Source organism: Echeneis naucrates, chromosome 11 (genome assembly GCF_900963305.1).
Source record: "Echeneis naucrates chromosome 11, fEcheNa1.1, whole genome shotgun sequence".
Lineage (NCBI taxonomy): Eukaryota > Metazoa > Chordata > Actinopteri > Carangiformes > Echeneidae > Echeneis > Echeneis naucrates.
In genome coordinates this window covers 16,307,286-16,327,728 of record NC_042521.1, presented here as the reverse complement: position 1 = coordinate 16,327,728, position 20,443 = coordinate 16,307,286, and the positions used below count along the sequence as shown (strand labels likewise).

At 40.9% G+C, this 20,443-nt stretch overlaps 1 protein-coding gene across 1 annotated transcript in view; it reads left to right on the top strand.

Annotated features, from left to right (window-relative positions):
- Nucleotides 1-7,455: 7,455 nt before the first annotated feature.
- The window catches only part of kcnk9 (potassium channel, subfamily K, member 9), a 32,799-nt gene continuing 19,811 nt past the window's right edge, over nt 7,456-20,443 (top strand). Inside the window, exon 1 of the mRNA XM_029514685.1 lies at nt 7,456-7,738. Within this exon, the coding sequence (XP_029370545.1) occupies nt 7,456-7,738 (283 nt within the window). The remainder of the gene's footprint in view (nt 7,739-20,443) is intronic.

Below are 20,443 nucleotides of genomic sequence, written 5' to 3'. Positions count from 1 at the left end.
TGTTCACAGGATTTGTATCTATTCAATACATTGTGGTGTTCAAAAACTGACCACAGAGATGAATCTTTTAAAGGGCAGAGTGCCACAAAGCAAAGCATGTGTGTTAAAGGTAAAATACAAACAACAGGTAACATACATGGTAAAAAATGCTTCTTTTTTTTTAAGCCTAAATAAACTTCATGTAAACAACAAAGGAGACTGTAAAAAAAAAAAAACATTTACATTAAACTGCTCAAAAAGTATAGCATTTCTAAAGTGCTTCAGTCTTTTGGGGACTTGTCTTCAGTGTCTTCACCTGTATATGGCGTGTGTGCAGCAGTACACCTGTATTTAAACAACCTCCACATTCATCCTCTGGGGCAGCTCAGGAGACAACAGCACCTCTTGGTCCTTTTACCTCGCCTGTGTACCCCACCAAGGACCTTTTATGTTTCTCCGTACTCGCATGCCATTCAATTGTAGACATTGCATCAACAAAGTGTGCAGAAGCCATGGAATGAGTTTCGACTGCTTTTCGTCATAAACTAACCCTAACCCTTAACCAATGATATAGCAGATATTTATCTGACAATCTTGGCCAATCATTGCTTAGACCAGATAAGTTACGGCATTGGACGTTGTGCTGCATCCCAGCAAAGAGCAAGCCTAGTGCCTGAAAAAGAGCAAATGCGCGTCCGGACAGGGCATTGAAAAGCCAGATGTCTGGTCACCCTAAAAGTGACGTGAAAGCACACATCGCTCTGCAGCTCTCAACAAGCAGCAGCAGCAATGGATGCTGCCGTGAGCCCCGTCCCAAAGCCCTCACAGTGGCATCCTCCCAAAAGGCGGTCAGCGCAGAGAGGAGTTCTTCACTCCTCCATTGGCGTCCAGACTGCAAATGAATCGCTCACTCGCCAAGCCGCTGCTGATCCCGCCCCGGATGTAAATGCAATGTTTCCCCATGAAATGATGTTTAGTTACCCTATATTCCAACATTAAACAACGCAGGACAAAAAGGATTTAGCCTATGTTATGTGGTTCTCGACAAAGCATTAAAATGATCAATTCACTTAGAGAAGTGATGGCCTATTTCAATGTCTAAAAGAAGAAAGTTCATTTATAGCTCTAATTATATTTAAAGGTATTTTTTACTCACTTAACTTCGTGGGAGAGAGTCGACCTGTTAGACTCTCTGCTACAGCGTCCACTACAGTTACACGCCTACGGTCAATAAATTAGGCTAATTGAGTGATGACGCGAGCAATCAAGAGCAGCGCAAACAGTTCACTTGAGTTAGCAGCAGGTAGCATCGATTCAGCTGTTAATTTGTTAGCTACATTTTCACAGCCTAGTTTGTTATTTAAGATACGTCTTCATAGCCTAATCTATGGCTTTAGCTTCATTTAACAGCCTAGGCTGCTAGCTTAGCCTGGTTTGATGGCGTAGCCTGTTAGCTTAGATACGTTTTTCGTAACCTAGCGTGTTAGCTTCGCGTGACATCTCCCTGAGATGCTGCTGCTTCTCTGAGTGGATGTTTCCAACGTGGCTTCATTGACTCTCGTTTGATTCAGGGAAGTAAAAGCAACGAAGTCAACCCAAAGTGTCTGTGGCTATTCACCTGCGTGCGTGACTCCCACACTCATCAGCTGGCCGCGCGTCTGACGCTGCGTCACTTCACGTGATCATGTGATCAGGTTTAGCGAGTGTAGATTTGTCACCATAGCGACAGTGGTTACATCCAGCTGTCGCGAGGAGCTGCGTGCGTGTTTGTTTTCACGTCATAGGCGCGCTCTGGTGCCCTAACAAATAGCAGTATACTGTATATACAGCATACAGTACATGTGTATCAAGTGGTACTTAATTTAGTTTCTGACTTTATTTGTAAAGTTTGAAGTAGAACTAAACATTATTAACGTTAAACAGAGCACAGTCAACCTCCTGCAGTTTATACACGATTCATCTTTCTGATGATAAAAAAAGCTGTTTTGGACTCATCTTCATTTCCAGGAGCGTAACTGATGAGAAACTGATTTCTAATTATATGTCTATAACATTGTGAGAGAATGCTGTTAAAAAAAGATCTAATACATAAATAACTAGCTAAACAAAAGCCTTTAGTTCTGCTCCCATTCCTCTCAGCGTTTCTACCACACACTAACTAACTCTTATTTTATAATTTATTACTGGTATCAGACCGAACAGTGTTTTGGTGCAACATCTATGCCCTTTTGACCCCGAGCTTTCAGTCATAGCACATGGTCTTCAACAGCAGTAGATTGTGAATAATGCAGATGTTCTTTTTCTCTTCCCCCAAGAATAATTTGAAGGTGTCTTGTCTTTTGGTTAAAAAAATAAAAATAATAATTTAAAAAAGGTCAAAGGTCATCCCTGATACTGGACACAAAAAGATCCATGGCACTTGGTTGTGTTACATGACCTTCATCAGCATGTTTCACAACTCCAGTGCTGCAGATGCCCTGACGGTGGCCGGGGGAGGCATGTAGGAACAATTTTAATCAATAACATCTATGAACACAGATCGTTGTTTATCAACAAAAGCATCTTCACAGCAGATTCAAATTTGAGAGTTAGTGTCATATTTATTGGAGTAACAAGCGGGTGTCTGCATTATTGATTGTCATGAGGAAATGTGTTATAAATATCTCATTGGTGTTGCTGTTATTGACGTGTGGATGATGTGTGGCAGCTTTTCACAGAAAACATGCTGCAGTTCAGCTGAGAAATGATCAGTTATGCATGATAATGCAAATTTGAGTTTTGTATCCAGACACTCAGCAGTCAGTCAGTTAATCCTCTCACTCATATCTGGTTCCTCCACTGCCTCTTCAGATCATGTGTAGAGACACTCTACTGTCAGAGAAGATCGCCATTGTTTGTGTAGGCCTGCATGATGCAGTAAATTCATTGTCATTACCCTGGAGACCAGTATAAGCAGTTGCCATTATGATTTTTTTCCCTTAGATTCTCCAGAAATGCATTAAGAGTTCTGTAGGTGGGCTGAGCAGCGAGATGATGATGTGAGAACTGCGGAGCTAAATTTGGCACGACCTATTGCTGTGCGATATTCCGATATATATTGCAGTGCAATATAAAATATCTACTGTATGATATAATCTATTGTTTATATCGTAATTTTGACTTGTGGGCTATTGGGTTAGCTCAGCTAATGTAACTAGAACAATGGAGCATTTTGATGTCACCCGAGCTGTGTAGACTCTTGAATGGCTGCATTTGTGAAACACAGTGGTTGGATTTCATTCTATTCGACACTTCACTGACGAGAATAGTTTGTCCTCTTCTTAACATATACAGTATGTGTGTGTGTGGTATTGTGGGAGCAGGGTAGTTTTTGATTTCAGCCAGAAAAAAGCAGAATCCCTCAAGTCTTCTGTGGCAAAGATTAAAAGCCTTTCAGGAAGGGGAAATGACATCATTGCTTTTGATAACACAAAACAACATTAATGATTCAAAAGTTGATAAAAAAAAAAAAAATAATTATTTGTTAATCACTCACTTCTCTCTGGTGGAAGGTGAGATCTTATTTCATGAATGTATTTAGATTTTTTGAGAATAAAAAACAAGGTATTTAGGTAAGGTAAAAAGATATTTTTTATGTGACAAAAAAAGCAAATGATTTCACAATTACTGAAATATATTAAATATATGTTAATATGCTGCTTGTTTTTATTTCGTGTCCTGCTTCTTTTGATTTTTCTTTGCTCCATAGAGTAGCAATTAGAATTTTCTTGTACACAGTTAGAAAACAATAAAGGCAATCTAATCTAATATTATCTAATCTAAAATAATATGGGTGTGCTGTGAGTTTAACCAGAGATATCCCTTCCTCAGAAATCTGTTCATCAGACTGGAGGACTGGTGGCTGATGTCCAAGTGATGATATAAAGTACAGGATACACTGCTGGGTGGATGTTATTCCCACTTTCATTGCTACTTTATATAATGAGTTTCAGGACTTTTCTGGAGGCATTTGTTCCCCTGTTTCCTGTCCAGTTTGTTCCTTTCATTTATAATGATCAAGGCCCAGGAGCTTTTTCTCAACTCATCAATGTGTTCGCAAGTTTAGTTCTAACAAAACAACTAATTTCATTTGACGGAAAAGACAGAAATGATGAAGAGAATTAACTTCTTATAGTGGGCTTTCCCCATAGTTCTTCTCTGGTTTTAAGCAATGTCAGCTGGTGACATTTGGTCCTGTCACATAATCTTCTGCAGCACAGTTCCAGTTAGTTTAAAGAGGCATGAAAGCATTCCAAAATCTCTTGAGGAATTAATGTTTGTTTATTTAATCACTTTAACCCAGTGGTTCTCAATTGTTTCTGCCTCTGTAAAGCAGTAATATTTTCACACACACCCCACTACTATAATTGTTGTAGTACAGTATAACTATACTAATAATGTTGTGTTTATAAACTTGTCACAAAGTACACCTCTGTGGAACATTGTATGCCTGTTAAAATAAAAGAAAAGAAAATACAGACCCACTTACAAAAAGATGAACTGTATTAACCCTGTTTTTCAGTCTGCATTTTCAGAAAAGATTAAAAGTGCATCGGTTTTGCACTAACTTCAACAAAGTTAAATCCTTGTAAACCGTAAACACTTTTCAACCAACAAGATGAATGCAACTGCTGCATCAATCTCCAGCAAATAAGTTATAACACAAACCTAGGTCGACAACTGCTTCATGAAAAATAAGTAAGTGCCGTCTTATTTTATTTGGCTTCATGCTGTCTGCTACCAGAGTCACACGCCGGTCTTTCTTCATCTCCCACCGTTTAATGGCACGCCGCATGAAAGCACCACTGCCACCTACGGTAGCGGATGTGTAATTACGCTTTGTTTTGGAGCGGGAGTAAAAAAGCGAAAATATTACTTTCAGCCCGCTCCCCTAGGTGACACGCTCCAGTATTTGAGAAACACTGCTTTACCCTAACTTGATGTTTTCAAAAATATATTGAAATCTCACATCATGACCTCGTCCTCTGTTGATACCAGGAGATCAATTCAGCTGTCAAGATCATGTGTCAGTTGCACAATAACCGTCCTGCAGCTGTATGGGATTGCTTGGCCTCGCTCAAGACGATTCTGACGTTTGAAGCGGGTTGTGCCCTCCGCGGGCGTGACAGGAGCTGTTTTCATCTTACTGAAGGATTGGATAACACTCCTTGAGGCCCCCACGCACCCACTTTCCCCCTGTTTCTCTTTCTCTTTCCTATACTTGTTGATTCAATGCGTTAAATCAAGGGAAACTCTGGAACTTTGAAATGAATGGTTTCCTTTTAATGGCATAAGAGTGTGGGTTGAAGTAAACTGATGTGATTTGATGTAAAGAATAAAATCCTCCCTAATAAATGATAGCATGACAGCACGAGCAGAATTTCAGTTGTGGCGTAATGACTTCAGTCAACCGCACAATCACAATCTCAATTTAACCTTAAAAACCACATGTATCACAATTAAAAAACAAACAAACAAAAACGCACCAGCACAGGTAGAGCAACCCTGTTGGAAGGTTTCCCCTAAGGGGTCTTTGATCAAATCTTAACTCAGTTGTATCTTGAATGAAGAGGAGGCGCTAAGTGAGAGATGAACTGAGATTTTACATAACGGGGGCTCAGCGGTAGAAGATGGATGAATGGATGATGGGGGTTTGCTTTCTGTTGTTCTTGAGTGCGGCAGACAAAATCATTTTTTGTATCCAACAGTTCCCCCTTTTTCTGTTTGCCACTAAATTTACCCCCATTGCCCCTTGTCAGATGTGTAATATTTATGAGATTGTGCAAAGCGCTTACAGTAACTCGGCCTCCTTCGTGCGCAGCACCATGGACAGCGCACCGACATGTGCAGATGATCCCGCGCTGGAGCGCGCATCTCCTGCCGCCACCGCATCTCTTGCCGCTTCCAATGCTGCTCTCACCGCTGCCGCAAACACTGATGTGGACATCTGAGTCTAAGTCAACTCTTTTGTGTCCATACAGTGAGTAGGAGTGGTCACTGTGGGAGGGGTCGCGTGGTGAGAGGAGGTTGATGCAGTCACTTTGTGCCCCCTGCAGATTTTGCACCCGTGGAGAAGAGCGTTTGCAGGAGCGTGGGGGGAGGGGGGGGGATGCTCGGGCCTGAACTCGGGTGAATCGTGACACTTAGAAACCAGGAAAATCACGGGAGACTGCAGGAGCAACGCCCGCCGATTAGAGTCAGGAGTACGTGTAGTGATAAAATGTGGAGCCTTCAAGATACAAACAGTTCGTGACGCGCATGGTTAACTCAGGTCCCTGCGCTAAGAGGGGAGACAACGGACACCTATAGTTTTCCTCTCTGTTTTGTTTTATTATTATTATTATTTGTTTTGTTTTTTTCTAAATCAGCTGAAATTGGCCAGCAGACATTCCGCCTCCGGGGCTTTGAAGTGCGCTTGGATGTGCGCAACGGAGCATGAGTGGCACTGCGGACTCAGCGCGCGCTCTGAGCTTTTCTCAATTTGCTTTCTTTGAGCGGGCAAGTGTCTGGTCCGATTTCCTCACCCCTCCAACTCCTGCACGTCTGAGAAAATAAGACGAGAATAACAATCATGATGGAACCTGTTGTCCACGCCGGGTTTGGAATATGTTTCCTCCACTGAACAAGTGATCTTATCCAGGAGCAAAGCGGCTGGACGCGGGAATAAGCCAATGAATTTGTTCGGTGAGATGGTCTGCGCATCGTGAAAGCAGCAGCTTTGAACTTCCACTCTGTGACTCCCCCGTTTTCAATGCGACTCAGCACATTTGTGACTAGGATGACCGTTCTTTGCGAGAAAGATCTCCGGATTTCGGGGAGAGTAAACTGATGTCATCTTGTCTCTGTGGAAAATGGCTGCTAAAAATAGCCTGAATGCTGATGAGGTTACAACAAACAGGTTGGTGTTGGTGTAGCTGAAACTTAGAGACATGTGGAAAGATGCTCAATTTTAGGACATTGTCGTTCACGGCACAGACAAAGTGAGAGTGGAGGATCAAAGGACATACATTAAAGCAGCATTTATTTGGTTGGAAGTGTGTATTCAGATCAGAGCAGTTCACTTGAGGAGAACAGAGACCAACAGGCGATCTTGGGAGCAGCTTGTTGATGGCACTGCGCACCGGGAGGACTTGGTTTGGGCAGGTCTTGCGCAGGGTCTCTCGGCTGCAGGGCTCCTGGTCCAGGCGATCGAGCAGTCTCTTGTGTCTCTCCGCGAACCAGGAGCAGGATCTGGGGGTCTGTCACAGGGAGCACCGCAAGGCGGGGGACTTCCATCGTTGCTCCGACTCCGGTGTCTACCTCGGCCACCGTCACCGGAGCGCACCTTTCTGCGCCTCCGCCTCCAGGCACTGTCCACACGGCTTCCCTCACGCTTGCTGCACCTTCCCGGGAAATCCGAGGGGACATGAGCCCCTCGGTCGCCGGTTCCTGTTGGCTATGAAGCGGCAAAACGTGCGGACCTTGTCCCTGATCATTTGCACGTTTACATACCTGCTCGTCGGGGCTGCCGTCTTTGACGCCCTGGAGTCCGACTTCGAGATGCGGGAAAAGGAGCAGCTGGAAGCCGAGGAGAAGCGTCTCCAGGGGAAATATAACATCAGCGAAGATGATTACCGCAAACTGGAGACCATCATCATGGAAGCAGAGCCCCACAGAGCCGGGGTGCAGTGGAAATTTGCAGGGTCATTTTACTTTGCCATCACAGTTATAACCACCATAGGTAAGTCTTAGTGTCCAGTGTCTAGTGTAACAGGGTCTCATCATCGTCATCATCATTATCATCACCATCACCATTATAATTATCATTACAGGTGCCTCTCAGAGTCTTATCAGTGTTGCGCAACAGGGAAGGGTTTATCATGGGCGCAACTACAGTGTCAGAGCAGTGAAGCGATGTGTGCCCAGCACATGTTCCTATTCAGTGTAGTCACACGCCTGATCAGCAACATTCACACTGTGGCAGGAGATAAAAGTTTTTAAGCAACACGTTGGAGCTCTGTTTTCCTCTCAGTGTGATTCCGGGAGGGAGGTTTGGAGCTATAAGTGCAAGGATGGAGTTTGGTGTCAAACATCTGGATTTATCTACTTCAGAAAAACACCTCTGTGAAACGGGAGGAGTGACGTAGCTTAGCGCGCGGCCCTCGAGTGCACCCAGGAGACGCACAGACACACACACACGCACATCCCTTCTCCTGTGGTTGCAGTTTCTTCACTCTGATTCAACTTGTGGCGTTCACGGTGCGTCAGCCGGGATACATATGGCACAGGTCGGACACCACGTAACGAGTGGAGGGTGTTGGACACAGCAGAGGTTGTGGCCGTGCAGCAGGAGGAGGAGGCTGTGGGCAGCGGCATCAGCAGTGTTGTGGTGCTGAGAGGACAGCTCCTCTGAGTTCACTCTGACGTCACTTCTACTGATCTTCTCTCCTCTTGCTGTTTATTCCCCTCATGGAGCTGCTCTTTACTACAACTGGTGACAGTAAACACGGACAGACAGACGACTGAACCGTGATTTAAAAAAAACCAAACAAACACAAAGCTGACCTCCATGCTGGCATAAACATATTCACTTTTCATTCATGCATTTATATTTTTATGATTCCCCATGAAAGGAAGGAAGCGTTAATTACATAGACTTGCCGCTTGTCGCAATGATGCATCTGTGAAGGATAAACTGACGTTGTTTAAACTCCACAATCACACACTACTCTTCCAGATGACGACCGTTAGCCGGGGAAGTGATGGGGGGCTAATGTACCGGGCCTGTCCTCCAGTTTACTGGGCAACACTCAACAGGGACGAGCTGTCAGGGAGCAGTGAAGGTGGATCCACAGTTGTTTCCAGGCTACAGCGCCGAGAGAGCCATTGTAATATTCATGCTGTGTGAAGTGGTTTACATTCAGTGCAGCAGGCCTCTGTATGTCTCCTGAAGGAGCGGCATGGGGGGGGGGCTTTTATCACACCTTCTACATAACAACAGGTCAGGCAGGATTCACTCTGACTTCATGGAGACTGAGCGCTTAGCTGCTCAGATCCAACTTAGAGCAGACAGAGCATTTATCTCATTGGTGCAGGGATGAAATCAATCTGTTTATGTGGTTGCAACAAGAAAGGAAAGGAAAATGTTTATGGTTCATCTCAAGAGTGTAATTTCACCAATGGACAGGGAGGCTGTGGTTTATGTAGATGCTCGGGTGTGTGTTGTAGGTAAAAGCTCTCTACATAGCAGTTTATGTGTAGTAATCTGCAGCCGATTGCTCCTCTTTGAGTAACATTTGCTCAAAGCGGCAGCACCCGGCTGTTGAAGGAGGTGATCAAAAAAATGAAAGGCCTTGTCTATGTCTTAGGTTAGAAATAATCACTACTGCTGCTGCTTTTGGTCTTTCTGCTAACCCTAACTCTGACCCTTTTGCTGGATCTATGGACTGCTCAACACTGCTCTCTGGAGTGAAGGCCATCAGTGTGTTTTAACTTCAGTTCAGTAAAAACCAGAGCCAACCTCAGCATCATTCATCTGGTCACGTGTTAGGGGGTAGGATTGTCTGTGGTGCTTTAGACTTGTGAGAGATAAATTTGACATCTTACTGTTCATTTCACAGCTGTCTCAGTGGTGAGTCTGATGGGTCAGACTTCATAGGATTAGTCTGTCGTTTTTAATCTCATGTCTAAGAATTATCCAGTCTCTGACCCAGCTCTCAGCGCAGCTTTGATTTGCTGGTTTTGCTCCATGATTGGACAACCCAACTCTCTCTGAGCCCTGCCACTTTGCACTCTTGCCTGGTAACTCCTCAGAGAAAAACTTTCCTGTCAGATATAATGAAACTAGATTTGTTCTCCTTCTCTGTATCAAGAGATTTTTAAATCATTATTTTGGCCGTTAAACAGTGGCTGAAGTAAAAACTGTCTTTGTGCAAAAGTAAACACCAAAGATAAGGAAAAAATTTGAACTTTGTAAGCCGTTTGCGGAAACTCATTGAATTTTGTGTCATCGCGCGAGCCTGTAAAAATAAGATACAAAGATGTCTATTAAGATATGTGGCGTCTTGCGCTTGCGTCTGGATTTGCACCTTTATAACAGAATAGATCAGGAAATAGAACAAATAAATATATAGCAAATATAATTAACACATCTACAGTGTCACTCAAAGATTTGAGTGACGAAATTGGCACCTTTAGTGGAAATGTCTTTCTTCATCATCATACGTGGATACGTGTGCCTGTTCAGGCACAGCAATGTAAATATAATATGGGCAATGCTATATCTCAAAAACAAAGGAGGTCTAAAAAACTGAGACATAGCCTCTCAGCTGCAGTTAGAGTCATGGTCATGTGCAACCACGGCAATTATTGTAGAAATACTGACTGCAGACAAGTACTGGAGTCATATATTTGAGGCAGTAGCAGCACTGGCAATATCTGTTGGCATCAGCATTGTTGATTAGAGTAGTAGCAGTGCAAGTGGTATGAGTATTGGCAGTAGTAGTAGTCAAAATAATAGTTGATGCTGAATTGGAAGTATTAGTAACAGCAGTAATACTGTAAACAGATGAGGTACTGTAATACTCAAAGAAGGAGATATATCAGTCTTGGCAGTAGTTATACATGTTGGATATACAATTCCAAAACTATATATCCTTTTCAAACAGAATTAAAACAGTCAAATATAAAGAAAACACATCAGAAACATGTATCAACTGTACAATAACTGGAGTACTGAATTCATCTGAATGAATACTAAGACTACTAAGCAACTTATTTTTGTTAATGGAGTAATTCTAATGTTTCAGAGTTTCCTTGACTAATTTGATGGAAAAGTGACTCTTACAAGCTTTGCTTTTTGTGACATCTTTCTCAATACCACAGCAACTTCACTAAAGAAGGGTGTTGGTGTCTAGATTAGTCAGATATGACGTATGATTTGGATTAAATGTTGTTCAATATTCATATTATGTCACACAAATTAAATTATAACATTTTTGACATTATAACACATCACACTGCTGAGTCTAAGTGAGGCTCAGCAGTGACAGCAAATGTGCACCTTGTACCTCAAATGTCTTCGATTGTATCTGAATGTAGATCAGACAGAGAGATACAGAATAGTAGATGTAAAAGCAGCAGTTCTGGTAGTTGCCTTTTTACGAAGGGCTGAACTTTGATTTCAAATCAAATCAAATCAAATTTATTACAAAGTTACATCAAGGTACTTTAGACAGAAAGAAGGTCTAGACCAAACTCTTTATGGAGTTGTGAAGGAGACCCAACAAGCAAACACTTGGTGAAAGTGGCAAAGAGAAACTTCCTTGAAGAGGCAGAAACTTTGATCAGATCCGGGCTCAGGGAGGGCAGCCATCTGCCTCCACTGGTTGGGTTAAAGGGGTGGGGGGGGGGGGGGTGGGGGGGTAACTAAAGGTACCTCTTGCAGCAGCAGGTACTGAGTGGGAACATGGAGCAGAGATGATTCAGCTCCTGTAGGACGGGGACAGGAAGAGAGAGGGCAGGAGGGATTGATTTGAGCATTTGCTCTCACTTACTCGCTGATGGAAAATAAATCATCTCTTACATGCAGCCTGTTGTATTGTATTGTGTTGTATTGACAACATGGCTAAACAAAGGGAATTCTTCAGTTCGAGGGAAATCCGTGATGCGATGCTCCTCATTTTCATTTTCGTGACAGCTCCATAAACGGCATGAGCTCAAGGAGAAAAAAAAAAAAGAGTCCTGAAACTGGAGCTCGGGTACAGTTTGCACATGTCACAGCAGCTGTCTCTTCTGCCCACTGCCCCCCTTACCCCACCCAGACTGGCCTGTAAGGTGACTGTATTTATTCCTGTGACTAAAGTGACACTTAGTGATGGAAGCATGTGACGAGGTGTTCTTACATCAACTGCTCAGAGCGAGTAACTACAGCACAAAAGTACGTGTATACACACACACTCACACACACACGTAGCTTCCTCATCGTGGTGGGTCGCTCATGTTGCTGGGAGACCAAAGACGGCTTAAAAGGTGAAAGTCATCTCTGGTGGAAATATCAACATGTGTAGCTACCATAGCTCTGCAGTCTGAGCTATGACTGACACCAGACTTGAAGACTTATAGAGGTCATATTTATTTCTGAGAGGAAAATGTTGCTGCCGTGCCAAAACACCAGCAAACCTCTTCAACGCTGACTAGCCAAGTTTATTCAGGATAAGCAGTGTGGCGAGGTCATATTAAATGGCAAAACCATAATTGCTTTTTAATGAAAAATGTATTCGCTACAAACAATAATCAAATGAAAAAGGAATGCAGTCTTGAAATTAAATTGAGGTTTTACACACTTTGTTCATGAAACTGACATATTTGGTCATATTTGAAAAAGGCCAATATAATGAAGATAAGATCAAGCAAGTGTAATAGATAAGGGATACAGAGAGGTTCACAGCAGATATAAAAATAATGATTTAGTCACAGCCCCATTGTTGGCACAATAATGATGGCTTATTTAGAATAGGTTGTAGAAGGAGAGAAAAAGGAATCACATAAACCGCAGGGTGCTGTGTTGGATTTTTTTTTATTGTAATTTAGAAAACGTAAACAGCATTTTGTTTTTAGACATGTCCCGGAATTGATAACAACATTTATGCTTCATTTTAAGCTATGACCAATAAAGCTGCAACAGCAGGCAAAACATACAACACCTGACGTGCCTAAACATAACAATTGGCATTCATTTGGATTTGTGTTTATAATTCCAGTCCTCACTGTCTTTTTGCTTATCTTTTATGCTTATTCTTTTGGGGTATTTTCCACTCTCAGTTGATAGCGTATACAGAGTTACAAGGCGGACTTAGTTGTTTTAATGTGTGACAACCCCTTTGCAAAATATCTCGGTTTACTTTGCACAAAGGAGGGAACATATTTTTGTTTGTCCCTGAGCAACTCCTGTCTCCGGTCCTGGATTTAGTGCCTGTAATTTGTCACCAGAAATTGGTTAGTTCCAATTAAACATGTTATCCCTGGATGCTGGTCATAAAACACTGAATGTTACTTCCCAGGCTGAAGCTGAGTCTGGATGAAGTTCCGGAAGTTCCAAATATTAGCAAAGTCAAATTTTTAACATGAGTCACTGCTTTCAAAACCTTGCGTCAGTAGTTACATGATAGTATGGTCAAATGCTGCTTCTGCAGTACTACTCAAATGGACACTGAGCACCTGGATAAATTCATCACCCATGTGTTTTTAATGGACAGGGTTGGTGTGGATGAGTCAGATGGTGTGTCTTTGTATCTACTTGGGTTGGTCACAGTTTCCATTACACTGTGCAGCGGCCGCCCGTCGCAGCTCACCTTTCTGCAGGATTTTTTGACTTGTGGTCATACGTTAAATCCAGTTAATGTGGTAGTTGGACAAGTTCACTCAAAGAGAGCGCCTTACCAATCTACCTACAGTATTCAGAAAAATAAAAGGCTCTTACGGAGTGTATGGCATTTTATCATATTATTAAGTGATACATTGACAGTCACCGTAGATTAAGCTTTTTCCTATGTTGAATGTGATATTTTTCCTGTATTCTACAAAACGAGTAGGTTTCTCTTCTAGTTCAGCCCGGCTATTCATCATTTAGATGCAGCATAAGAAAAATTTTTTACACAAGTAAAAAATATGGTGGGCCATTTGCATACGTTGGTGTGCTGTGTGATTTGATTTGTTTGATGCTAAAAGTTACACTCAACTGTCATCCTCTGGTTGATAGGACTCTGGAATCTTTACAGCCATTATTTGGCCAAGCATGTGATGAATGTGGACAGTGTTTACCATGTCTTTAAATATACATATATATGAACGTAAAACTCAAGGTTGGATAGATTGTCTTTCTTCACAAGAACTGATGGGAAAATTGGTTGAACGATATCGCCGTGGTTGAGGGTGATTTTCTTCTTTTTCTTTTTTCCCAGCAGGCACCCGACATCTTCCTTTGCCAAAGAGAACCTGTCAGTGGTTCTCCAGTGGAGTTCCAAACAGGCTGCTTGCTCGCCTGAATTTTACAGATGACATACGGGCTGTAATACACCAGGTTTCCCGTTACTTAGTATGGATTATGCAAATCTCCAGTAAATCGCAGACACATGATTTCATTGTTTCCCAAGCAAACATTTCACAAAAGTGATTAACGTATATTCTAATTACAGGTGATTTGCTCATTCCTAACGCATGACACTGGATTTCATTTCAGGCATGTGCATGATGATTGATGGCTTTTGCCATGTTTTTTATGGTCTGGCTATTGCTGCTCAATCAAAGGCGCAATTGGTGATTTCCCTGCAGGTGTTTCTTATGGATTTGACAGGACACCTCTCAGTTCATCATATAGCTGGAAATGAGACACAAACTTGGCAGAAACCTGTTCTGAAACACTGAACCACCAGCTCCTCCAAGACTCATAAATACGTTTAGCAGACACTTTTCATCACTCCAAGTGCTAACCTGTGGTTGGTTTTTACTTCACCAGTTTTTGAGGTATCCTGAGTAAGCAGCATATAATGGATGTTAATCTGAGTTTCCTTTAGTTACTGGTTACTTTTAAAAGCTCTCCTGTCAGCGTGGCATTGGAGTTGACTTGGTGGGTTTGCTGACCCAACACTTTGGCCTGGACTAGATTATCTTTGACATATTTTTGATGGACGTGTAGTTCTCAGAGGATAAGTCGTGATAACTATGGTGATCCCCTGTGGACCCACCGGCTTGAATGAAATGTGTTCTCAATCAGTTTTCACGGTGCTGGTATTAGGATAGGTTTTCAGCCATGTACAGCAGTTTGCACGTTTTTATGCTGAAGTACCAACTGGACAGACATGACAGTGGTATCGAACTGATATAATCTGTAAAACTTTCCTTCCACATGTCCCCCATTTTACTTTATTCCAGTTTTTTATCTGAAATGTTGATAGCCTTAAAATTTTTAAGAGTTTTAAGAATAAAAAAAAAAGAAAAATAGAAAGTAGTTTTACATCTCCCCCCTTAGACCTCTAAGCTCTACCAACAAGAGCTTAGTCAGCAAGCTGGAGGAGAGCCTCTGATTGGCTGGCTGTTTTTCAGAGGGTTGAAAAAAATAGATTTCAGGTGAAGACAGAAAAATCCCGAAGGTGGGTCCATGTGGGCAGAGCTTGGAGGCGTCCCAATGTTCCAATGCGATGAATGCTTTGTTCTGACTCCTCAAAGATCCAGAAATTGGTGGGTTTTAAGGCTCAGTTTCTGAATACTGATTGATATTTTTACAGTATTATATAGAATCTAGACCTGTTCCATAAGCGAGATCACACAGACACGATGAGCCTTTTAACTTATATGCACCATCAGCAAAGCACAAATTCACTACTTCACTTAAAAATCCTAAAAATCTATTTATACGGGGATTATTCCTCTGCTGTCATTACCTACGTTGTTATACCGCCTTGACATATCCAGCAAATGCAATGAATGATTAATATGGCGCTTCTCAAGTGTGGTTTTGACCACTTGAGATTTTATTTCTGCGTGTCCACTTTGTCAGGCAGTCTCTGCTGTAAATGAGCACCTTGCTGTTTGGCACTCGGCTATAATTCCCACTAATGTTAAATGAATTTGCCTTTCTTTCTGAAACAAGAGAGCCATTAATATCCTTTCTGACTGCTACTTATTGTAAAATGATTTTAGGTGTTCACTTGAGTTGCGCTTTGTTGCCAGTAGAGTATTTTCACTTTGCCGGAGCATCCTACTGAGAGCTTGATGGAGGTCTCCACACAGATCGATGGCAATGTGCTCCTGTGGTGCTGACGCTCTCTGTGGGAGTCACTTCTCTGGAGCTGCATGGTCTGATTTCTGTGCTCAGAGGGTAAACTGTGCACGCAAGGTCCCTCGGTGCAGCACAGTTTAGCCCTGGAGCTTTTCCTGAAAAAATAAATGGCATGAGATATTAATACTCCAAAGAAGACATGCAAAGGACTTTAAACTATCCTCCTGTTAAGTGAGCACTCTGCCAATATTTACTTTATTTATCATTAAGATTACTGCTACACAGCAAGGTGAAGGTTTGGGTTTATCTTTGGAAGGGACATCTATTTTGTCAAATGGCCAAAATAACATTGAAATTTGCTCTCAATGTTGCTTTTTTCCCCCTCACACACACGTACACATCCAGAGGTGGCTGATGTGGAACTTCTTTCTATGCCTATACAGAGAGCAGATATTTTCCTTTGTTTCCATTTATCTTTTTACTTTTGGTGGAATGTTGATGTGATCAGTTCCCAAGAAAAAACATTACAGAGAAATTGATTTATTAAAACCCTCCTAATTTTTTACATTACACGAGTTATTCAGGCTGCAGGTGAAACTATTTTCATAACAAAAACTTGCCTCAGTTTTCTTAATAACAAATTTAATAATTTCATACATCAGTATCAATTACAGAAATGTTAATTTATGATAACAACTCATGCTAACCCTGTCCAGATCAACAGTTTTAAGTTAAGGGTTGCCAAATCAGAGGCATGTTTCACTCTTTATCATATTTACCCATCATATGTGCCCAAAACACACAAACCTGGCAACAGTTGCAGCATAGTCCTTGGCAGTAACATAAAGGGAGCTGAAAAGGCACAATGATTTGAGATGGGTAAATATATTGGTAAAGACATGTCTTTACTTTCAATAGCCTAATTGCCTACAGCTCTGAAGGGAGCTTTTTGGAGTTCGAAAAAAATGTTGCAGGCATTATTGGACAAAAAATGCTGTCAAAGTGCATTATGGAAAATGAAAAAAGGCGTTTTTGGGGATTGGCCAGCCATCATGCTGCATGGCAGTATGGACTGGTTCGTTGGTTTATCCTGATATTCATGGTCTACAAATCCTCCTGACTTTGGAAATTTTCTGCACCACTTGTATGTTGTGAAATATCTAGACAAAAGTTGCATGGATTACCACAAAATCTGCTCCACAGAAACAAGGATGCAAACGTATTTTGAAGAGAAAACAAAGCTGACCAGTCAAAAATCAATAGTAAATACACCTGTAATGTGTGTGCATGCAGTTTCCCTTTGACATTGTGGCACTATAAGTTACTTTAGTGTTCAAAAGTGTTTTTTGGTCAATCCCTAAATGTGCTAACGTCAAATAAGCAAAATATTGAGGATAACTTTCAAAAATCCAAACGATACATTCATTAATTAATTTTCGTTGAAATTATACATATTAAAATAAAATTAATAAACAAATTAACCTAAAATGCATTCAAATATACTGAAAATTTGAAATATAATATATGATTCTATAGGTACGAAGACTATGCAATTCTAAAGTCAAATGCAGAAGCTGAGAAAAGCTGACGAAGGAATTTGATTGTTTACTGCATGTCTGATTAAAAATTCCTTAAAGATGGCCAAATGTGACAGTGGTATTCAGAATGAAGACTCAAATAGTAAAAAAACAGAAATCTCCTTGAATCTTATGGTAAGACTTGACTTGCATTTCTTTGCCTGATTCAAGCCAGACGCTACATGCTGACTGTGCTGAGGAGACATAATGGCATGAGAAAATGTTCATCCGCAGCAGCCAAGAAAAGCCACACATCTCACCCGCAGGCAGGACCATAAAAGCCAAAGAATCTACCTCTTCACCTCTGGGCAGAAAGTGGATTTGTAAATCTTGCTGTATATGCTTCTAAAGTCAGTCTAATAGCAACTATCCTGAGGCCGGAGTAAGCAAAGAGGCAAACAAGCAGCTTGCAGACATGGGGAAAATGAAACACTGCAGGCAGAACACATTCAGCCTTACTGGCCTGCACTGTTGTTACTGCTCTCCTCCATCATTATCAGTGCAACTGCTCTGCGCTGGCGAAACTGATTTTATCAATCAAAACAATGCCATTGTATTGTAACTGGCTTTTTGTGTATCTCCTCGTCTTTGTGAAGACGGTAGCTGCTAGCATGGAGATGAATATGTTCAAATGCTCACAAGCCAGAAAGGATTTTCTCTCACCCTCTGAGTTTGTTAAGGATTCAAGTGGTAGCCACTGGCTGCTCCACTCCAGCATAGGCATAGCTGCGCAGAGCCACAAGTATGGTGGGCTCATCCAGGCTCGGCTCGGCCAGCGTGAGTGGAGAGCGGTGGTGGCAAACTGTTGCTTGATGAACCATAATGCCTCTTTGTAGCTGGGGGTTGGGGCACATGTAGTGGCCCTCTTCAGCAGAGAAAAAATTAAGTTGACTAAAGCCTGAAGAGGGAAATTAGGGTGGAACGCGTAGAAAAAGATTGATAGAGAGAGAAATCAATGACGAATAGTATTAACAATAAACTGTCTCTGTATAGAACTTTCATTAACAATGATGCGACAAGATTAATATGAGAAGGAAATAACACATATAACACAAGCCCAGAAATAGATAAATGCAATGAATAGGATCCAAAAATAATAATTTAGAAATCTAAAACCTATTTAATCATTTCTAAAAGCTTTATCAAAAAGGTTTTAAGGGATTTAGGGATTTAAAAAAGGGAAAGACTTAGCCTGAATTCACAAAGCAAGTAGCAGAGTGTGATGGTCCTAGTAGCAAAGCTTGGCCACGCTTTGTCACAAGCCGTGACCTTGAAGATGAGCAATGACATTTCCAAAATTATGAGAAAATCTAATAGGAAGCCAGTATAGAGAGGCAACTATCAGGGAGGGTGCGGATCTGCCTCTGTGGGCAAACCAAAAATAGATGCTAACAGTATATATATATATATATATGTATATATATATATTTTTTTTTTTTTTTTTTTTTTTTTTTGTGTAAACCTGCATTAGATAACAATTTGCTGATTTTAGGGACTGTCTTAAGTTGTTTTTCTTTGTTTGTTTCTTTTTTCTTTTTTTATTTATTAACAAAGATTGCCCACAGATCCCAGAAGCATCATTAATATTATTTGACTGTCAAGATTGACAGTAACAGAACTTCAGCAGTACCTATCATATAAATTCAGGCTTACTGTTGTTAAAATGAAGGACATATAATATCAGGTAGGTAATATAAGTGAGTGCTAAATTCTGGGATTTTAATGACATGTATAACTATCATTAAAATGGTACAAGATTTGAAAAAAAGAAAGCATGGTGACATTGAATGATTGAGAGACAAGATTATTTCTTGGAAAATAGTTAAAAGCCCAGAACAGAGCCTTGAGGGACACTGCGGAATTAGGGAGTTTCTCGAGCAATAGAAAGAGTTCTGTTAGAAGGTTGGACTGACGTAAACTAAAAGCTTATTCCAACTCAAGTGTCTAGATGGTGTATGAGGAAATTGGTGGACAGTATTAAATCTAAAACCTTTAAAACTGAACTATTATCAAGTCATTATTAACAAGCGCAGTCTAAGTACTATTAAGGCCTCTAAAACCTGATTAAAAACTATTAAACTGTGAAAGATCAAATGACTTTCTCCAGAACAGTAGATGAAATACGCAGTTTAAAGGTTCATCTATAGTTACTTAAGGGAAGCGGCTGTAAATTAGCAGGGGTGTGTTTAAAACCTGGAACATCTGGAAAAGAACCAAAGCTCAACAGTTCAACAACAGCTTCCGGGAGAGAAGTGGAAAGATCACTATTAAGAGAATTAATTACCTAAAGGCCTTCAGACTCCTGGTTATATCTAGAAATCAGATAAGCACATATGATCGTTTAAATTTCATATTATTACTTTGGAGTTGTTGATTTTCTGAAAGCATGACCAAGGGAATGTGATTATTCAGCCAGGAGAGATTTATTGAAGTTCTGTTTTCTAGTTTTAATTTGATCAAGGATGGATAGGCAGTGAATGAATTTAACAGAGCACCTGGGATTGTGAGGAGATAAAGTGGAATTAAAGAATGATGAATTAAATGAAAATGGGATGATACACCAAGGATAACACAGGCCTATATATATATATATATATATATATATATATTATAAATTATCACGATGACTAAGCAGCTCAAATGTCTTGTTTGAGAACCGCTGAGATGTCTTTTTGCCGGAAAGGTCAAAATGCAAGAAATGTAAACTTAATATAGTGTAGAACCTTGATTTGTCCCACATTTCACAAGGCTTTGAATACTTGAAAATAAGAATAGCATGGACACTCACTGCACCAGGCACTGCTTATTAAACACACAAAAATATTGACACACTATTTAAAAAAAAAAAAAAAAGACTGACATTTTAAAACATGGATACTTGCCTATGTTGTATCAAAGTTAAATTTTTAAACTCTTTAAACATTTTAATGAGACCATATAAAATTTTGCGCATACATTATAGGACATTTACATTCATACCTCAAAGATTGTTGAACGTATGAGGACGGAAGCCATGTGGATAGTTTGTGGCAACTTGAGATGGAAATCAAAATCATGAGAGAAAATTTATTTGTTCCCCAGAGAGACACTG